This window comes from Danio rerio, chromosome 10 (assembly GCF_052040795.2).
Source record: "Danio rerio strain M-AB ecotype USA chromosome 10, GRCz13ab, whole genome shotgun sequence".
Lineage (NCBI taxonomy): Eukaryota > Metazoa > Chordata > Actinopteri > Cypriniformes > Danionidae > Danio > Danio rerio.
This window is the reverse complement of record NC_141030.1, coordinates 46,666,751-46,684,565: the sequence shown is the minus strand read 5'-3', so window position 1 is coordinate 46,684,565 and position 17,815 is coordinate 46,666,751. Positions and strand designations below refer to the sequence as shown.

The window sequence follows — 17,815 nt, the reverse complement described above, 5'->3', positions numbered from 1 at the left end:
AAGTCGCAATTCAGAGTTATAAAGTTACAATTCTGAGTTATAAAAGTTCCGATTCTGAGTTATAAAGTCGCAATTCTGAGTTATAAAGTTACAATTCTGAGTTATAAAGTTACAATCCAGAGTTATAAAGTCGCAATTCTGAGTTATAAAAGTTCCGATTCTGAGTTATGAAGTTACAATTCTGAGTTATAAAGTTACAATTCTGAGTTATAAAAGTTCCGATTCTGAGTTATAAAGTTGCAATTCTGAGTTATAAAGTTACAATTCTGAGTTATAAAGTTACAATCCAGAGTTATAAAGTCGCAATTCTGAGTTATAAAGTCACAATTCTGAGTTATAAAGGTACAATTTGAGTTATAAAGTTACAATTCAGAGTTATAAAGTTACAATTCAGAGTTATAAAGTTACAATTCTGAGTTATAAAGTTACAATTCAGAGTTATAAAGTTACAATTCAGAGTTATGAAGTTACAATTCTGAGTTATAAAGTCGCAATTCTGAGTTATAAAGTTACAATTCTGAGTTATAAAGTTACAATCCAGAGTTATAAAGTCGCAATTCTGAGTTATAAAAGTTCCGATTCTGAGTTATGAAGTTACAATTCTGAGTTATAAAGTTACAATTCTGAGTTATAAAGTTACAATTCTGAGTTATAAAGTTACAATCCAGAGTTATAAAGTCGCAATTCTGAGTTATAAAGTCACAATTCTGAGTTATAAAGTTACAATTCTGAGTTATAAAGTTACAATTCTGAGTTATAAAAGTTCCGATTCTGAGTTATAAAGTTGCAATTCTGAGTTATAAAGTCACAATTCTGAGTTATAAAGTCACAATTCTGAGTTATAAAGGTACAATTTGAGTTATAAAGTTACAATTCAGAGTTATAAAGTTACAATTCAGAGTTATAAAGTTACAATTCTGAGTTATAAAGTTACAATTCTGAGTTATAAAGTTACAATTCAGAGTTATAAAGTTACAATTCAGAGTTATGAAGTTACAATTCTGAGTTATAAAGTCGCAATTCTGAGTTATAAAGTTACAATTCAGAGTTATAAAGTTACAATTCTGAGTTATAAAGTTACAATTCTGAGTTATAAAGTTACAATTCTGAGTTATAAAGTCGCAATTCTGAGTTATAAAGTCACAATTCTGAGTTATAAAGTCACAATTCTGAGTTATAAAGGTACAATTTGAGTTATAAAGTTACAATTCAGAGTTATAAAGTTACAATTCAGAGTTATAAAGTTACAATTCTGAGTTATAAAGTTACAATTCTGAGTTATAAAGTTACAATTCAGAGTTATAAAGTTACAATTCAGAGTTATGAAGTTACAATTCTGAGTTATAAAGTCGCAATTCTGAGTTATAAAGTTACAATTCAGAGTTATAAAGTTACAATTTGAGTTATAAAGTTACAATTCAGAGTTATAAAGTTACAATTCAGAGTTATAAAGTTACAATTCAGAGTTATAAAGTTACAATTCAGAGTTATAAAGTTACAATTCAGAGTTATAAAGTTACAATTCAGAGTTATAAAGTTACAATTCAGAGTTATAAAGTTACAATTCAGAGTTATAAAGTTACAATTCAGAGTTATAAAGTTACAATTCTGAGTTATAAAGTCTGAATTCCGTGTTATAGTCCAAATTCAGAGTTATAAAGTCAGAATTACGAGTTTTAAAGCCAGAATTCTGAGTTACAAAGTCTGAATTCTGAGTTTTGAAGTTGCAATTCCGAGTTTAAAGTCAGAATTTCGATTTATAAAGTCTGAATTCAAAGTTATAGTCCAAATCCAAAGTCATAAAGTCAGAACTCCGAGGGATAAACTTTGAATTCTGAGTTTTAAAGTCGCAATTCTTAGTTATGAAGTTTAATCCCAAGTTATAAAGATGCAATTCCATGTTATAAAGTTACAATTCTGAGTTATAAAAACCGAAATCCAAGTTATAGTCAGAATTCTGAGTTATAGTCCAAATTCAGAGTTATAAAGTCTGAATTCCAAGTTTTAAAGTCAGAATTCTGAGTTACAAAGTTGAAATTCCATGTTATAAAGTTACAATTCTGAGTTATAAAGTTACAATTCTGAGTTATACGGCTGCAATTTCGAGTTTTTATGTCACAATTCCAAGTTTGAATTCCGAGTTAGTCACAATTCTTAGTTGTAAAGTCACAATTTTGAGTTTTAAAGTCACAATTCCGTGTTATAAAGTTACAATTCCGAGTTAAAAAGTCCGAATTCCAAGTTTTAAAGTCGCAATTCCAAGTTATAAAGGCCCAATTCTGAGTCATAAAGGCACAATTCCGAGTTATAAAGTTGCAATTCTGAGTTATGTAGTCACAATAGCGAGTTTTAAAGTCTCAATTACTCTCTTTAAAGTCAGAATTCCAAATTAAAGTCACATTTGCGAGTTGTAAAGTCACAATTCCCAGTTGAAGTCACAATTTCCAGTTATAAAGTCCGAATTTTGAGTTTTAAAGTCTGAATTCTGAATAATAGTCACAATTCTGAGTTTTAAAGTCAAATTCCGAGTTATAAAGTCAGAATTCCCAGTTATAAAGTCAAATTCCCAAGTTGCAATTCCAAGTTAAAGTCCAAATTCTGAGTTTTAAAGTCCGAATTCCCAGTTAAAAAGTCGCAATTTCGAGTTATAAAGTTGCAATTCTGAGTTATATTCTGAGTTTCCTGTTGGACTAAATGCAGTGTTAAAGAGGCATACGCAGCAGCCCATAATCACAGATGAAGCCTATATCCGACTGGTTATTGTTTATCACGCTCTTAAAAAGTAAACATATGTATAGTTGAACTAGGCTGTCTATTAAATCGTTTGTATTATTCTTTTTTAATTATGCCATTTGCACCATTGGGTCTAAATAGCAGTTAAACAGAGCACCTGAAACTATCAGCTGTAGGTTGTGTGATTCCTCCAAAAGTCTATATTATTAATCTGTTATATGTGTAACAATGATGTGATTTACATTTTGCTGCAGCTGTTATTGGTTTCATATTGCAAGAGTGCCCTCATGTGGTGTACTTGGAGCTGCAGACAAGTATCGTACATAGACCCATGACCAATGACTGAAATAAAATATGGACGACGCGACAGCACATTTACCCATTTAACGCTTTGAAGGCCAAAAAAAAACTCCTCATGACGGGCAAAAACTGTCGCAAAACACCTCTGAATGACATTTTAAAGGCCCATAGCATAGATATATATACACCAGTAAGGCTAAAACTAAAAGGGCTGTATTAGTTCATATTTCACTTCAGTAAAAGTGTCAACCAAATACACCTCCAGGCCTTTATTGGGAAAGTTCAGACTTTATAACTCTAAATTCTGACTTTATTTATTTATTTATTTATTTATTTATTTATTTATTTATTTATTTATTTATTTTGGCGGGAAGGGGCTTCTCCGTGGTACCACTAATCTCCAGACCAGCAGAGGCGCACATGCGCAGTTCAACATCCCGAATGATCATCCCTAACATAGAAGAAGAAACCAGCGACAATAACAACAACATCGGGCAGATGTTGCCTAATATGAGCGATCAGACTTCAAAAACAGTATAAACTCATTTTTCGTTTACTTACTGATCTTTACCGGGGACTTTTCGCTATCTTATGGTAAGTGTTAAGTCGCGACAAACTCATTATACTGTAAACGGAAGCCGTTTTCTCGTGTTCTTATGGTTGTTATTATTACATGAAATAGCTGATTTCTGCTCATCCAGGAGGATCAAATCTAGAGAATAAACTGCAGAGAAGTCTTCTGTGAGCTGTTCTCGGTCATCATGGCCCAGCAGAGAGGAGTCAACAGCCTGCAGTTCAACCAGGACCAGAGTGAGTCCTGCAAATCAACACACTGCAGCACAGATAATGATGAGGATCTACAGAGGAAGTGTGAATTATTTGCCTTCCTGATTATTTTCCCCAATTTCTTTTTAATGGAGAGAAGATTTTGTTCAACACATTTCTAGTCATAATAATTTTAATAACTCATTTCTAATTATCTAATAACTGATTTATTTTATCTTTGCCATGATGACAGCACATAATATTTGACTAAATATTCTTCAAGACACTAGTATTCAACTTAAAGTGACATTTAAAGGCTTAACTAGGTGAATTAGGGTAAAGTTAGGGTAATTAGCCAAGTCATTGTATAACAGTGGTTTGTTCTGGAGACAATTGAAAACAAATATTGCTTAAAAGTTAATAATATTGACCTTAAAATGGCTTTTAAAAAAATTAAAACTGCTTTTATTCTAGCAGAAATAAAACAAATAAGATTTTCTCCTACAGAAAAAATATTATAGGAAATACTGTGAAAAATTCCTGAATATGTTCAACATCATTTGGGAAATATTTGAAAAAGAGTAAAAAATTCAAAGGGGGGCTAATAATTCTGACTTCAACTGTATATGTGAATATTCCTTAAATTATGCCTCAATATCAAACGTTCTTTCTTGACTGTTATAAATATACTTTTATATACTATATATACTTTTCAACTGGACATCGTTTATTGCTTTAAAATGTCAAATAATTAACATTAAGTTCTTTATTGTAATATAATATTTTGTTGTGAAGCAAACTAGTTGTTGTGCTTAGAGTCTTAATGTAATGCAAATTAGTGCACTGCAAAAAAATGCTTTTGTTACTTAGATTTTTTGTCTTGTTTTTAGTCTAAATATCTCACAATTCTTAAATCAAGAAGAATTTTCTAGGCAAGAAAAATGTATGGGTGTTTCCTAGTACTGGGTTGCAGCTGGGAGGGCATCCGCTGTGTAAAACATATGCTGGATAAGTTGTTAGTTAATTCCGCTGTGGTGACCCCTGATTAGTAAAGGGACTCAGCGGAAGGAAAATGAATGAATGAACAATACTTTATACTGTATATTCAATTACCAAATTAATTAAGTTACTTTTACAGTAAATTGTGCATACATGTATTTTGATATATATTGAATTTAATTCTCCTTAAATTAGTTTTACAACTTTGTTTATCAATAATGAAGATTTTCCTATTTTCTTTTAATTGTACTATGAATACAAATGTGTTTATTTGGTTACAAATGTTGTGTAGTTGTCAAGTTTGACGAGACTTACCCACACCTCCGAAAAACAGTATGAAAAAACGCTAAATAAAAATATACACACAAAAAATTACTTTTTTTAAATCTAAAATTAAAATCTAAAATTTGAAAATATAGAAAAGTGAATAAACATAATCAGTGACAGCACAAACTTATCCAGCATATGTTTTACACAGCGGATGCCCTTCCAGCCGCAGCCCAGTACTAGGAAACACCCATACACACTCATTCACATACACACTCATACACAATTGCCAATTTAGTTCATCATATAGCGCATGTGTTTGGACTGTGGGGAAACCGGAGCACCCGGAGGAAACCCACGCCTACAGGGGGAGAACATGCAAACTCCATAGAGAAATGCCAACTTGGCCAGCCGGGAGTCGAACCAGCGACCTTCTTGCTGTGAGGCCACAGTGTTAAACGCTGAGCCACCGTGCTGCCTGCAAATTGTTAAATATAATAACGCAAGAAGGTGGCTGGTTTGAGTCGCAACTGGGTCAGTTGGCATATACAGTTGAAGTCAGAATTTTTAGCCCCCTTTTGATTTTTTATTTATTTTTTTATTTTTTTAAATATTTCCCAAATTATTTTTAACAGAGCAAGAAAACTTTCACAGTATGTCTGATAATATTTTTTCTTCTGGAGAAAGTCTTATTTGTTTTATTTCGGCTAGAATAAAAGCAGTTTTTAATTTTTAAAAGAACATTTTTGGGACAAAATTATTAGCCTCTTTAAACTAATTTTTTCGATAATCTACAGAACATTTGTTATACCCTAACGTGCCTAGTTAACCTAATTAACCTAGTTAAGCCTTTAAATGTCACTTTAAGCTGTATAAAAGTTTCTTGAAAAATATCTAGTAAAATATTATGTGCTGTCATCATGGCAAAGATAAAATAAATCATTTATTAGAGATGAGTTATTAAAACTATTATGAGTAGAAATGTGTTGTAGAAATCTGCTCTCTGTTAAACAGAAATTGGAAAAAAAAAATAAACGGGGGGGGGGGGGGGGGTGGGGAATAATTCTGACTTCCACTGTATATATATATATATATATATATATATATATATATATATATATATATATATATATATATATATATATATATATATATATATATATATATACATACATACATACATTCATTCATACATTCATTCATTCATTCATTTTCTTTTTGGCTGGGGTTGCCACAGCGGAATGAACCACCAACTTGACCAGCACATGTTTACGCAGTGGATGCCCTTCCAGCTGCAACCCATCACTGGGAAACCTCCATACACGCTCATTCACACTCGTACACTACGAACAATTTAGCCTACCCAATTCATATACATTTTACAGCAGCAATGCTTAAAAATAAACTCTTAACTATTTCAGTCAAAAATATGTCTGCTTCTACTAATACTAAAATATTATTAATAATAAAAATTATACATGTATTATATCAACTCAAAGCAAGGTAAACGAAATGAAGTGGATTTTGTAAAAGCCTAAATGTGGTGTTAAGTCAACTTAAAAAAAGAATACAGCAGTTTTCTGTCTTTATTATTATTAATAATGATTAATAATAACTCTATCTACTTCTGTACTGTTATTCAGGTTGTTTCTGCTGTGCCATGGAGACGGGCGTTCGCATTTATAACGTGGAGCCTTTAATGGAGAAAGGGCATTTAGGTAAAGCACATCAGTCGCCTCGTGTGTGTGTGTGTGTGTGTGTGTGTTTTAGATTGTTATTGTATGTATTATTTATAAAATATTAGTTTAATGATATTTGTTCTAAGTCTTTTTATTATAGAAAAGTGTTATTTAGGTTCAAATGTTTGTGAATTTGATCTGCTTGTGCCATGACATATCCAGAGATGCTGATAAGACCATAAACTCCTAACTCTCTCCCTCTGTCTCTCTAATGTTGTGTGTTTCCGTGTGTGCGCACGTTGGTGTGTGTGTCTGTGTGTGTGCATATGTATGTATATTGTGTTTTTTTTGTGTGTGCGTGTGCATGTTTGTGCGTGCATTTGCATGTTTGTGTGTACGCATGTGCGTTTGTATGTGCATTTGCGTGAGTATGTATTTGTGTGTGCTGTCGTCTGTGTACACTCGTGTGTGCGATTGTATGTGCGTGTGTATGTGTGTGTGTGTATATGTTGTGTGTGCGTGCGTCTGTGTACACTCACATGTGTGCATGTGATTTTGTGTGTGTTTGTGTGTGTAGATCATGAGCAGGTTGGCAGCATCGCTCTGTGTTCAATGCTTCATCGCTCAAACCTGCTGGCTGTGGTCGGCGGCGGCGTCAACCCCAAATTCTCTGAGATTTCAGGTAAAATCCATTAAAAAAAGTCTGTCATCATTTTCTCACGATTTAATTGTTACAAACCTATTGTTTCTTTCTTCTGTTGAACACAAAAGAAGATATTTTAAAGAATGTTAGAAACTGGTAACCATTGACTTCTGTAGTGTTTATTTTTCCTACTATGGAAGTCGGTGGTTTCCGATTTCCAACATTCTTCAAAATATCTTCTTTTGTGTTGAACTGAAGATAGAAGCTCAGGCAGGTTTGTAACAAGGGAACGGTGAGTAAAGGTGTCATTTAAATGAGTTTTGAAGATGTAATAACTGGTTATCTACTTTATTGAATGTTTTTTGGCAGTATTGATATGGGACGATGCTCGAGAAGTTCGAGACCCGAAGGATAAACTTGTTCTTGAGTTCACGTTCACTAAACCAGTGCTGGCAGTGCGCATGAGACACGACAAGTAAGACTTTCTGTGTGTTTTTGTTGTTTGTAAATATGTGTATAATGTATTTAGTGCTAATTATTTTAGTATGTGAGGTTGAGCTAAATAAAAATGAGAAATATTACATTGCTGGCTGCACTGTCTTAGCACTATCACCTCACAGAAAGAAGGTTGCTGGTTCTAGTCCCAGCTAGGTCAGTTGGCATTTCTGTGTGGAGTTTGCATGTTCTCCCCGTGTTGGTGTGGGTTTCCTCTGGGTGCTTCGGTTTCCCCCACAGTAAAATCACATGCGCTATAGGGGAACTGATTAACTAAATTAGCTGTAGTGTATGAGTGTGGGTGAATGAGTGTGTATGGGTTGCTCCTAGTACTGGGTTGTGGCTGGAAGGGCATCCGCTGCATAAAACGTGCTAGAATAGTTGGCGGCTCCTGATGAATAAATGGACTAAGCCGAAGGAAAATGAATCAAGTGAAACTATTATTGGAGTATATTTGCTTTTACTTAAAAATGTACACTTAAATCAGTGTGATACTTGCTGTGAACTCACAATTACTGGGGTTAAATGGTTTCTTGCACATTTTAGCTTAGATAAAATGAGTTTTTTTATTTCAGCTAACATCTATTTAGCTACAAAACATGTATATTTATAGCTGATTCTAAATCACATATTTATATACTTAATCTTTATACTTTTATTTAGATTTAGTTTTTTTTCTGCAGCAATAACATAAGTGTACATTATTGTTGATTTATTATGTTCATTTCCATTCAATCATTTATTAATTTTCCTTTAGAGTAGTCCCTTTATTAATATGAGGTTGCCACAGTGGAATGAACCGCCAACTTATCCAACATATGTTTTACGCAGCGGATGCCCTTCCAGCTGCAACCCATCACTGGGAAACATCCATACTTACACACTCATTCACACACATACACAACGAACAATTTAGCCTACCCAATTTACCTGTACCGCATGTGTTTGGACTTGTGAGGCAAACCGGAGCACCCTGAGGAAACCCACGCCAACAGGGAGAACATGCAAACTCCATGCAAACTGGCCAAGCCGGGACTCGCACCAGCGACATTTTTGCTGTGAGGCGATTGTGCTACCCACTGAGCTACCATGTTGCCCATTTTCATTCATGTTTTCTTTAATATCTTCCTCTTGCAATTACAGGTATCATTTCAGACATAAATAACATTAATTATAGCAAAACCACAATATGCAAATCAGGAGAAAAAAAAATATATATATAAACAAATTAGTATTTAGTAATAGTTTTAACACTATTAATGCATAGGAAGAAGTTGAATACCATATTAAATTAATAAAAACATCTCTGAAAACTGAGACACATCATCAACGTTTGATATTGAGGCATAATTTAAGGAATATTCACATATACAGTTGAAGTCAGAATTATTCGCCCCCCTTTGAATTTTTTACTCTTTTTCAAATATTTCCCAAATGATGTTTAACAGAGCAAAGAATTTTTCACAGTATTTCCTATAATATTTTTTCTTTTGGAGAAAGTCTTATTTGTTTCATTTCGGCTAGAATAAAAGCAGTTTTACATTTTTTAAACACCATTTTAAGGTAAAAATTGTTAACCCCTTTAAGCAAATTTTTTTTTCCGACTGTCTACAGAACAAACCATCATTATACAATAACTTACCTTATTATCCTAAACTGCCTAGTTAACCTAATTAGCCTAGTTAAGACTTTAAATGTCACTTTAAGCTGTATAGAAGTGTCTTGAAGAATATCTAGTCAAATATTATTTACTGTCATCATGGCAAAGATAAAATAAATCAGTTATTAGAAATTAGTTATTAAAACTATTAAGATTAGAAATGTGTGGAAGAAATCTGCTCTCTGTTAAACAGAAATTGGGGAAAAAATAAACAGGGAGTCTAATAATTTAGGGGGGCTAATAATTCTGACTTCAATTGTATATAGAAACTTTAAAATGAATCTACACACATTTATAAAGGGGAAAACCCCAGTCAGCATATTGTTTTTAATAACATAATCATTATAGTTTTTATTCATTCATTCATTTTCTTGTCGGCTTAGTCCCTTTATTAATCCGGGGTCGCCACAGCGGAATGAACCGCCAACTTATCCAGCTAGTTTTTACGCAGCGGATGCCCTTCCAGCCGCAACCTATCTCTGGGAAACATCCACACACACTCATACACTGTGGACAATTTAGCGTACCCAATTCACCTGTACCGCATGTGTTTGGACTGTGGGGGAAACCGGAGCACCCGGAGGAAACCAACACGGAGAGAACATGCAAACTCCACACAGAAACGCCAACTGAGCTGAGGTTCGAACCAGCAACCTTCTTGCTGTGAGGCGACAGCACTACCTACTGTGCCACTGCCTCGCCATAGTTTTTTATAACATTTTTATTTTAGGTTTAGTTCTTTCTACACCAAAATGTTTAGCTGAAATATATCGATTTTTCATTTGCTTAAATGTGAACTAAAATAAAATCTTTTATTTTATTTGAAGTAGCAAAATTCTAATAAAAAATGTCTTTAATCTGCTTCATGTTCAGCTTATGCATTCATCTAACCATAATAATAATATTAATAAATAATCTCAGTAAACATAGCATGACCACCTCATGTATACCGCTGCTTTAATTAATAACTTCTCCTTTTCTGTCCTCATATCTGAAGAATCATCATCATCCTGAAGAACCGGATCTACGTGTACAGCTTCCCGGATAACCCTGTGAAGCTGTTTGAGTTTGACACTCGTGATAATCCTAAAGGTAAACCCGCGAGCATCTGCATTTGAACCGTCGTGAACATCTGCAACACAAACCTGCAGCTGTTCATTTTCATCTCTGTGTTTCTGCGTCTGTAGGTTTGTGTGATTTGTGTCCCAGTCTGGAAAAACAGCTGCTGGTGTTCCCCGGACACAAATGCGGCAGTCTGCAGTTAGTGGTAAGAGTTTTAACCAGCACACTGATGAGCAACTCCATGCAAATGTCAACCTTGCCATGAAAACAATCATGGCTTTCCTCATCTGATGACGAGTACAAAGGGAGAATGTTAATCAAAGTGTTTCTGCAGACTGTTTTAATCAAGTATGATTAAAAAAAATTAAATCAATACATGTTCACTATTAGATGCTGCTTATCTTCACACACTGCTGCTGCTGCTATTTTAGGATTTCGCCTGGATTTTGCCTACCCAAATTTAAACGCTTCCCAAATCCACATGCAGAGGTGTAAATGCACAAATTTGGTATCATTTTAAAGAAAACCCTTTGAATTTTCATAAAACACTATTGAAAGTGTTTAAAATATCTGTATATGTCGTCTGTGTTATAATAAACACCTAAAAAAAGAGGCGCTTTTTGTATTTTTTTTTTTTTATAAACTCAAATGTGAAAGTGTACCTTTTAGGTTCTGTGTGGTCTAGCGTGCTGTAATTAATTTTGGTGGTTCCTGCACATGTCTGTAATCATAGGAAAAAAGACAAATGTCTCCACCATAATCTATGCAGAAGTTATTGTATTCCAACTGATGAGAGGTGCTGTACAAGCCACAGAGACAGATCCTTGTTTTCATATTTCACTATTCTTTTGTTTGATCAAACATAATTCACTGTGTTTGGACCACATCAGACATATAAAAGGATTACTTATGCACATCACCTCAAAAACAGAGGAGAATGGCCCTGAAGCGCACAGCATAAGGTAAGAGATGACAGCTGTCTGTGCTATCTGGGGCTGCTTAGTGATCATAAATGTATTGTTTTCACTTCTGCGCCATGAAAACACAGAGATTCATTCGTCAACTGTTTGGCATATGAATATAATTCAATAAAAGAATGCTAGAACTGTATGAGCACCGGCAAGAGCTTTCATTTGAGCTATAACTTGTACATGTGTCATAGAAAAATATGAAAATGAACCAATGTAAAATACCTACCTCGGGTATCCAAAATACTGTGTATTTAAGTGTAAATAACTTTTATATAGTAGAATAAAAACCAAAGTGACGCATATGTGCATAAAATATAGATTCTACACTTTCAAATGAAACCACTTAAGGGGGTCTGGTGCAACGCTAGCACTTTAAATCTGAAAGCGAAAGACGATGATGTCACAGACTGGGTTCCGGGTCTGCAGATTTTAACTGGTTAAACTACGTATAAAAGTGATTTTTGCATAATAGGTGCCCCTTTAAACTTTGTTGTTTTTGGCAGGATCTCTCCAACACCAAACCGGGCACTTCTTCGGCCCCGTTCACCATTAACGCGCACCAGAGTGAAATCGCATGTCTGGAGCTGAATCAGCCGGGCAGTGTGGTGGCATCAGCCTCCAGAAAGGGAACACTGATCAGGCTGTTCGACACCACCACACGGGACAAACTGGTGGAGCTGCGAAGAGGAACTGATCCTGCCACACTCTACTGGTACTGCAGCTTCTGCTTTCGCTCACATACACACGCAGACCTCATCAGCTGCTTTAAACTCATTGAACTGAATCATTTAATGAAATGAATCATTTAATGAAATAATTCATATGAGACCTTGACAACCAGGTGAAATATTATATATATACAGTGGGAAAAATAAGTATTGAACACGTCATTTTTCTCAGAAAACATATTTCTAAGAGTGCTGTTGACTTTCCCCCAGAGGTTGGTAACAACTGAAGAAATCTATATATGCATAGAAAATAAATCTAATTCGTTCACAAATGAAGCTATATGTAATAAAATGAAATGACACAAAGAAAAAGTATTGAGCACATGAAGAAAGGAAGGTGTAGAAAGGCAATAAAAGCCCAGACAGCAGCTGAAATCTCTCAATAGTTCTTCAGCAAGCATCTGCCCTTCCTCAGTGTAAATGAATATCAGCTGCTTCAGTGCAACATCTACATTAGCAGGAGGATGAAGATGAAATCAGGGTGGACATTTCAGCAAGACAATGATCCAAAACACAGCCAAGGAGACTCTCAGAGGCTTTCAGAGAAAGAAAATCAAGCTGTAGAATGGCCCAGCCAATCACCTGAGCCGAATCCAATAGAGAATACAAAATAAAGCTCACATTTTATAGACGAGACACACAGAAACATCAAGATTTGGACACTGTTGAAGTCTGAGCAATGCATGTGACTTCATTCTCCATATGAAAGGCGTATTTAAGCTGCCGTCACCAAAAAGGCCTTTCAGGGTGCTTTCACACCTGCCTTATTTATTTAGATTGAATCGCACTAGAGTTCAATTCCCCTTTTGGTACGGTTCGTTTGGGCAGGTGAGAATGCAGCAATGGTACTCGAGTGCGCACCAAAAGTGGACCAAATAATTTTAATAATATTATAAAATAATATAAAATACATTTTAAACGAACCCTGGAGCGGTTCGTTTGTGGTGAGAATATGATCTGTACTAAAACAGGTCCAACCGCAAAAAGTACTACACGTTTTGGACTAATCCAGCTGCCGTAGGCCGATGCGCTGTGCATTATGGGATATGGAGGAAAAATATTTGTTGACAGCGCTTTACCAACAGAGAGAGAGGGGAAAACATTACCTGATGGATCGTTGGTAATATTTCCGCAAGATGACCATGTTGCAGTTTAGCTAAATTAATTCACAGCTCTTCCTGAAGTGACGAGCGATGCATTACACTGTTTTCCAGCCGCGGCCGCGCTTCATTCTCGAAATGTATAGTTTTTCTAAAGCAGGGATACAATCAGCCAGCGCAGTCGTCCCTCCAGAGTAAAAGGTTTTGTTTACCTGCGGGAGTTCACTGGCATTTTCCCGCACGTGAATTCTGGCCAATCAATAAGCAGTTTAGGAAATATGTTCAACAACATCTGGCCAATGAGAGATGTGGATTTTGTCAGACGACTGCATTTTGGTTCGTTTCAACTGGTTCGGACCAAAGCCAGCAGTGTGGTGTGAAAACGGCAGAAGATGCAACAATGTATCATTTATTGCGTTTGGTCCGGACCAAATGAAGCGAACTACAGATGTGAAAGCACCCTTAAATAATGTATTAAACACATTTCAGTATTCAACGCTTTCTCCTTCTGTCATTCCAGTGCAGTTACACACAACTCATTCATCAGATTGTTTAGTATTTTTTTTAAGTTTGTATTGTTTGAGTTTTTACCAAAATCTGCTTCAATTCCATGTCAACAGCTTCTTTAGAAGTAATATTTCCAGGAAAAAACACGACAGTACTGTCAAATTTGAATTCTTCTTCAAAATATTTTCCTAAGTTTCCTAAGTAAAACACATTTTTAACATAGTAGTTTTAACCCTTTCAGACCTGAATTATGTTCCAAATTTCAGAAAAATGTAATGTCATGTGATGTCCATTGTAATGGACGCAGGGTCTGAAGGGGTTAATAACTTCCTTCTAATAACTCGTACTTTGCTATGATAACAATAAATAATATTGTATTAGTATTTTTACAAGAGATTAGTTTTCAGCTTAAAGTGCCATTTAAAGGCTTAACTAGGTTAATTAGTTTAACTAGGCGAGTTAGAAAAGGTGTTATGGACACCATGTTGCTGCAAACTTACAATAAACATTTATAATAATACAATACAGACCATAATAATAATACAATGAAACAAATCAATTAAAATAAACTCTTGTTAAATAAACCCACTGATATCAAGTCTTATATCGATCAGCCTACACTTTAGGACTCTAGATCTTCTGCCAAAGGGAAGCAGTTGAATACCGAAAATGAGATCATTTAATAATATTGATTATGTATTCTGTTGTTTTGCAGTATTAATTTCAGCCACGACTCCTCTTTTCTGTGCGCATCGAGTGACAAGGGAACTGTGCACATATTTGCCCTGAAAGACACCAAACTGAACCGCCGCTCAGCGTAAGACTTTCACACACGCTTTAGGAATAAACTCAGTTCATTACACTCTTCATCACACACAGTGATGGTTTATGTGTGTGTGTGTGTGTGTGTGTGTGTGTGTGTGTGTGTGTGTGTGTGTGTGTGTGTGTGTGTGTGTGTGTGTGTGTGTGTGTGTGTGTGTGTGTGTGTGTGTATTTCCTTTAGTTTGGCTCGTGTGGGTAAGGTCGGTCCAGTCATCGGTCAGTATGTGGACAGTCAGTGGTCTCTGGCCAACTTCACAGTTCCTGCAGAGTGCGCGTGTATCTGCGCCTTCGGGAAGAACACCTCCAAAAACGTCAACTCTGTTATTGGTACGTGGGCTTCATTTCTAGACCTTTAAACAAATCCTCATCAGAGCGGCTGTTAATTAATTAGGAGATTGGGATCTTGATTCAAACATTTACACGATCCTGTTCCTAAATGCCAACATCATCAAGAGATTTGTTTATAAATGCTCAAGTCAGCGAATGCTAATTCTTCCACTAATTAATCATTCAGTGATTCATTCATTCTAGAGATTTGTTCAAAACTCTGATTCATCTATTAAGTCACTGAATCATTTGCTTGAGATTTGTTCAAACTACTAATTCCTCCACTAATGAATCATTTGAAAACTTTAATAAGAGATTCAGTGAATAATCTTTTTAATCAATTTGTTCAAAAATACTGGTTCATCCAGAATTGTTATATTTAAAGACTTTACAGGTGAATCATCCAATAATGAAGTATTTGAAACATTTAGGAGTGAATCACTGAGTCATTTGCTCAGGAGTTGTGAAGCATTTGAAGACTTATTAAGGGAATCACTGAATCACTAGTTAAGGAGATTCATTTTGAAAACTCTGACTTAGCCACTAAGCATTTCAACACTTTATAAGTAAGATTTGTTTAAAAAAATGCTCCACTAGTTAGCCATTTAAAGACTTTGAGGGATCCAGTGAATCATGAATTCAACAGATTTGTTTAGAACACTGATTCATCCATTAAGTCATTAAATCATTTGCCAGAGATTTGGTAACATCGCTAATTTCTCCACTAATGAGCCATTTTAAGACGTCAGTGAATCATCCATTAAAGAGATTTGTTCAAAAATGCTGATTCATCCAGCAATGATGATTAAATATTTTATGGCTGAGTCATTGAGTCATTTGCTTGATTTGTTTAAAAATAAAAACAGAATCATTCATTTATGGAGCATTTGAACCTTTTACCAGTGAGTCATTGAGTCATTCGATAAGCATTTGAAGACTTTTTGAAGGAGTCATTGAAGTAAATATTTGTAAATATATTTATAAGTGAGCCATTGAGACATTTGCTTGAGATTTGTCAAACAATTCTAATTTCCAAACCACCATTTGAAGACTTCAGTAAATCATCCATTTAAGAGATTTGTTTAAGAACCTGAATCATCCAGTAATAATGCATTTGAGCACTTCAAGTGAGTCACCGAGTCATTTATTTGAGATATGTAAATAATAAAAACACTGATTCATTCACTATTGAAGCATTTGAAGACTTTATAAGGGAGTCATTGAATAAATTGATCAGGAGATTTGTTTGTAAAAAGTTGATTCATACAGTAATGAAGAAATTGGTGAGTCATTTTCTTAAAATCAGCAACAAAAAAAAGCTAACTCATACAATTAAAGACTTATTTGCGCATAAATTTCATTATAAAAAATGCGGAATCATCCAATAATGAAGCGTTTGCAGACTTTGTTGTTAAGAAATCTGTTCAATGAGTTCATTCATCCAATAATGAATCATTTAAACAATAATTGAGGCATTTGCTGAAGATTCATCATGCACTTTAATAAATAAATAAATTATATATATATAATTATGAAAATAATAATAATTATTGATATTAATTGCCTGAAACAATTCAAATTTTGTCATAATTTCTAATAAATTAATCATTATTTTTATATTTAAGTGTCTATATTACCTATTCAAAACTGTCCGAATCATGATTTCAAAATTTAATAAAACATAAAACATCGTAAACTAAATTGATCACTCTTATTAATCATGTGTGTGTGTTTTTAGCCATATGTGTTGACGGGACGTTCCACAAATACGTTTTCACCCCGGACGGAAACTGCAACCGTGAGGCTTTTGACGTTTATCTGGACATCTGTGATGACGATGACTTCTGAAAATCATGTAAAATAATAGAGTTCTGAATGCTCCTGTTGCTCATGTCTGTGAGTTTCTGTTATTGCCTTGTATAATCACATGTATATATCAGTCTGTGTGAGTAAACGCTTATCTTATCCGTCTCTAATCGTTCTTTTGAACCTTTTATCATCTTTGACTTTTCATCATGCTTTTTTCTGAATGAGGAATTTGTCATTAATGGCACTATAATGCATTTTATAGCATTTGAAACAGACAGTGTTATAATGATTTGTTGCATATATTCAGGTTTGTGGGTTTTTAAAAAAAAAAAAAAAAAAAGGTCTTTGCGATTGTCTGATCAAAATATGCAGTAAAAAAGGAAATAATATTAAAGATTAAAATAGCTGTGTTTGATGTAAATATATTGTAATGTGCAATTTATTCCAGTGTTATTTTATGAGCATTTCAGAGAGTTGGTAAGACTAGAAAATGGTCCATTCGTTTAGAATAAAAATAATACAATAGTTTACAAAATAAAACCTCTGTATATATTATATATATATATATATATATATATATATATATATATATATATATATATATATATATATATACATACACACACACATACATACAGTTGAGGTCAGAATTATTAGACCCCCTGAATTATGAGCCCCCAGTTTATTTTCTTTTTCTGTTTAACCTAGGGGAGATTTTTCAACACATTTCTAATCATAATAGTTTAATAACTCATTTCTAAAAACTGATTTATTTTAGTTTTGCCATGATGACAGTAAATAATATAGTATATATAATATTATATAATGTGTAATATTTTACTAGATATTTTTCAAGACACTTCTATACAGCTTAAAGGGACATTTAAAGGCTTAACTAGGTTAATTAGGGTAACTAGGCAGGTTAGGGTAATCAGGCAAGTTATTGTA

At 34.2% G+C, this 17,815-nt stretch overlaps 1 protein-coding gene and 1 long non-coding RNA gene across 3 annotated transcripts in view; one reads left to right on the top strand and one right to left on the bottom strand.

Annotated features, from left to right (window-relative positions):
• Positions 1 to 13,646, bottom strand: part of LOC141376480 (uncharacterized) — a 56,597-nt gene extending 42,951 nt beyond the window's left edge. Inside the window, exon 1 of the long non-coding RNA XR_015501627.1 lies at positions 13,409 to 13,646. This is a non-coding gene — a long non-coding RNA (uncharacterized LOC141376480). The remainder of the gene's footprint in view (positions 1 to 13,408) is intronic.
• Positions 3,490 to 17,029, top strand: wdr45 (WD repeat domain 45). 2 transcript variants are annotated; one of them, XM_087269008.1, is made up of 11 exons: positions 3,490 to 3,627; positions 3,716 to 3,843; positions 6,708 to 6,782; positions 7,321 to 7,425; positions 7,756 to 7,861; positions 10,539 to 10,633; positions 10,729 to 10,808; positions 12,078 to 12,286; positions 14,625 to 14,726; positions 14,913 to 15,058; positions 16,797 to 17,029. In XM_087269008.1, exons 2-11 carry the CDS (start codon positions 3,795 to 3,797, stop codon positions 16,904 to 16,906), a joined length of 1,077 nt encoding a protein of 358 aa, XP_087125134.1. In that variant the 5' UTR covers positions 3,490 to 3,627; positions 3,716 to 3,794; the 3' UTR covers positions 16,907 to 17,029.
• Positions 17,030 to 17,815: the final 786 nt, after the last annotated feature.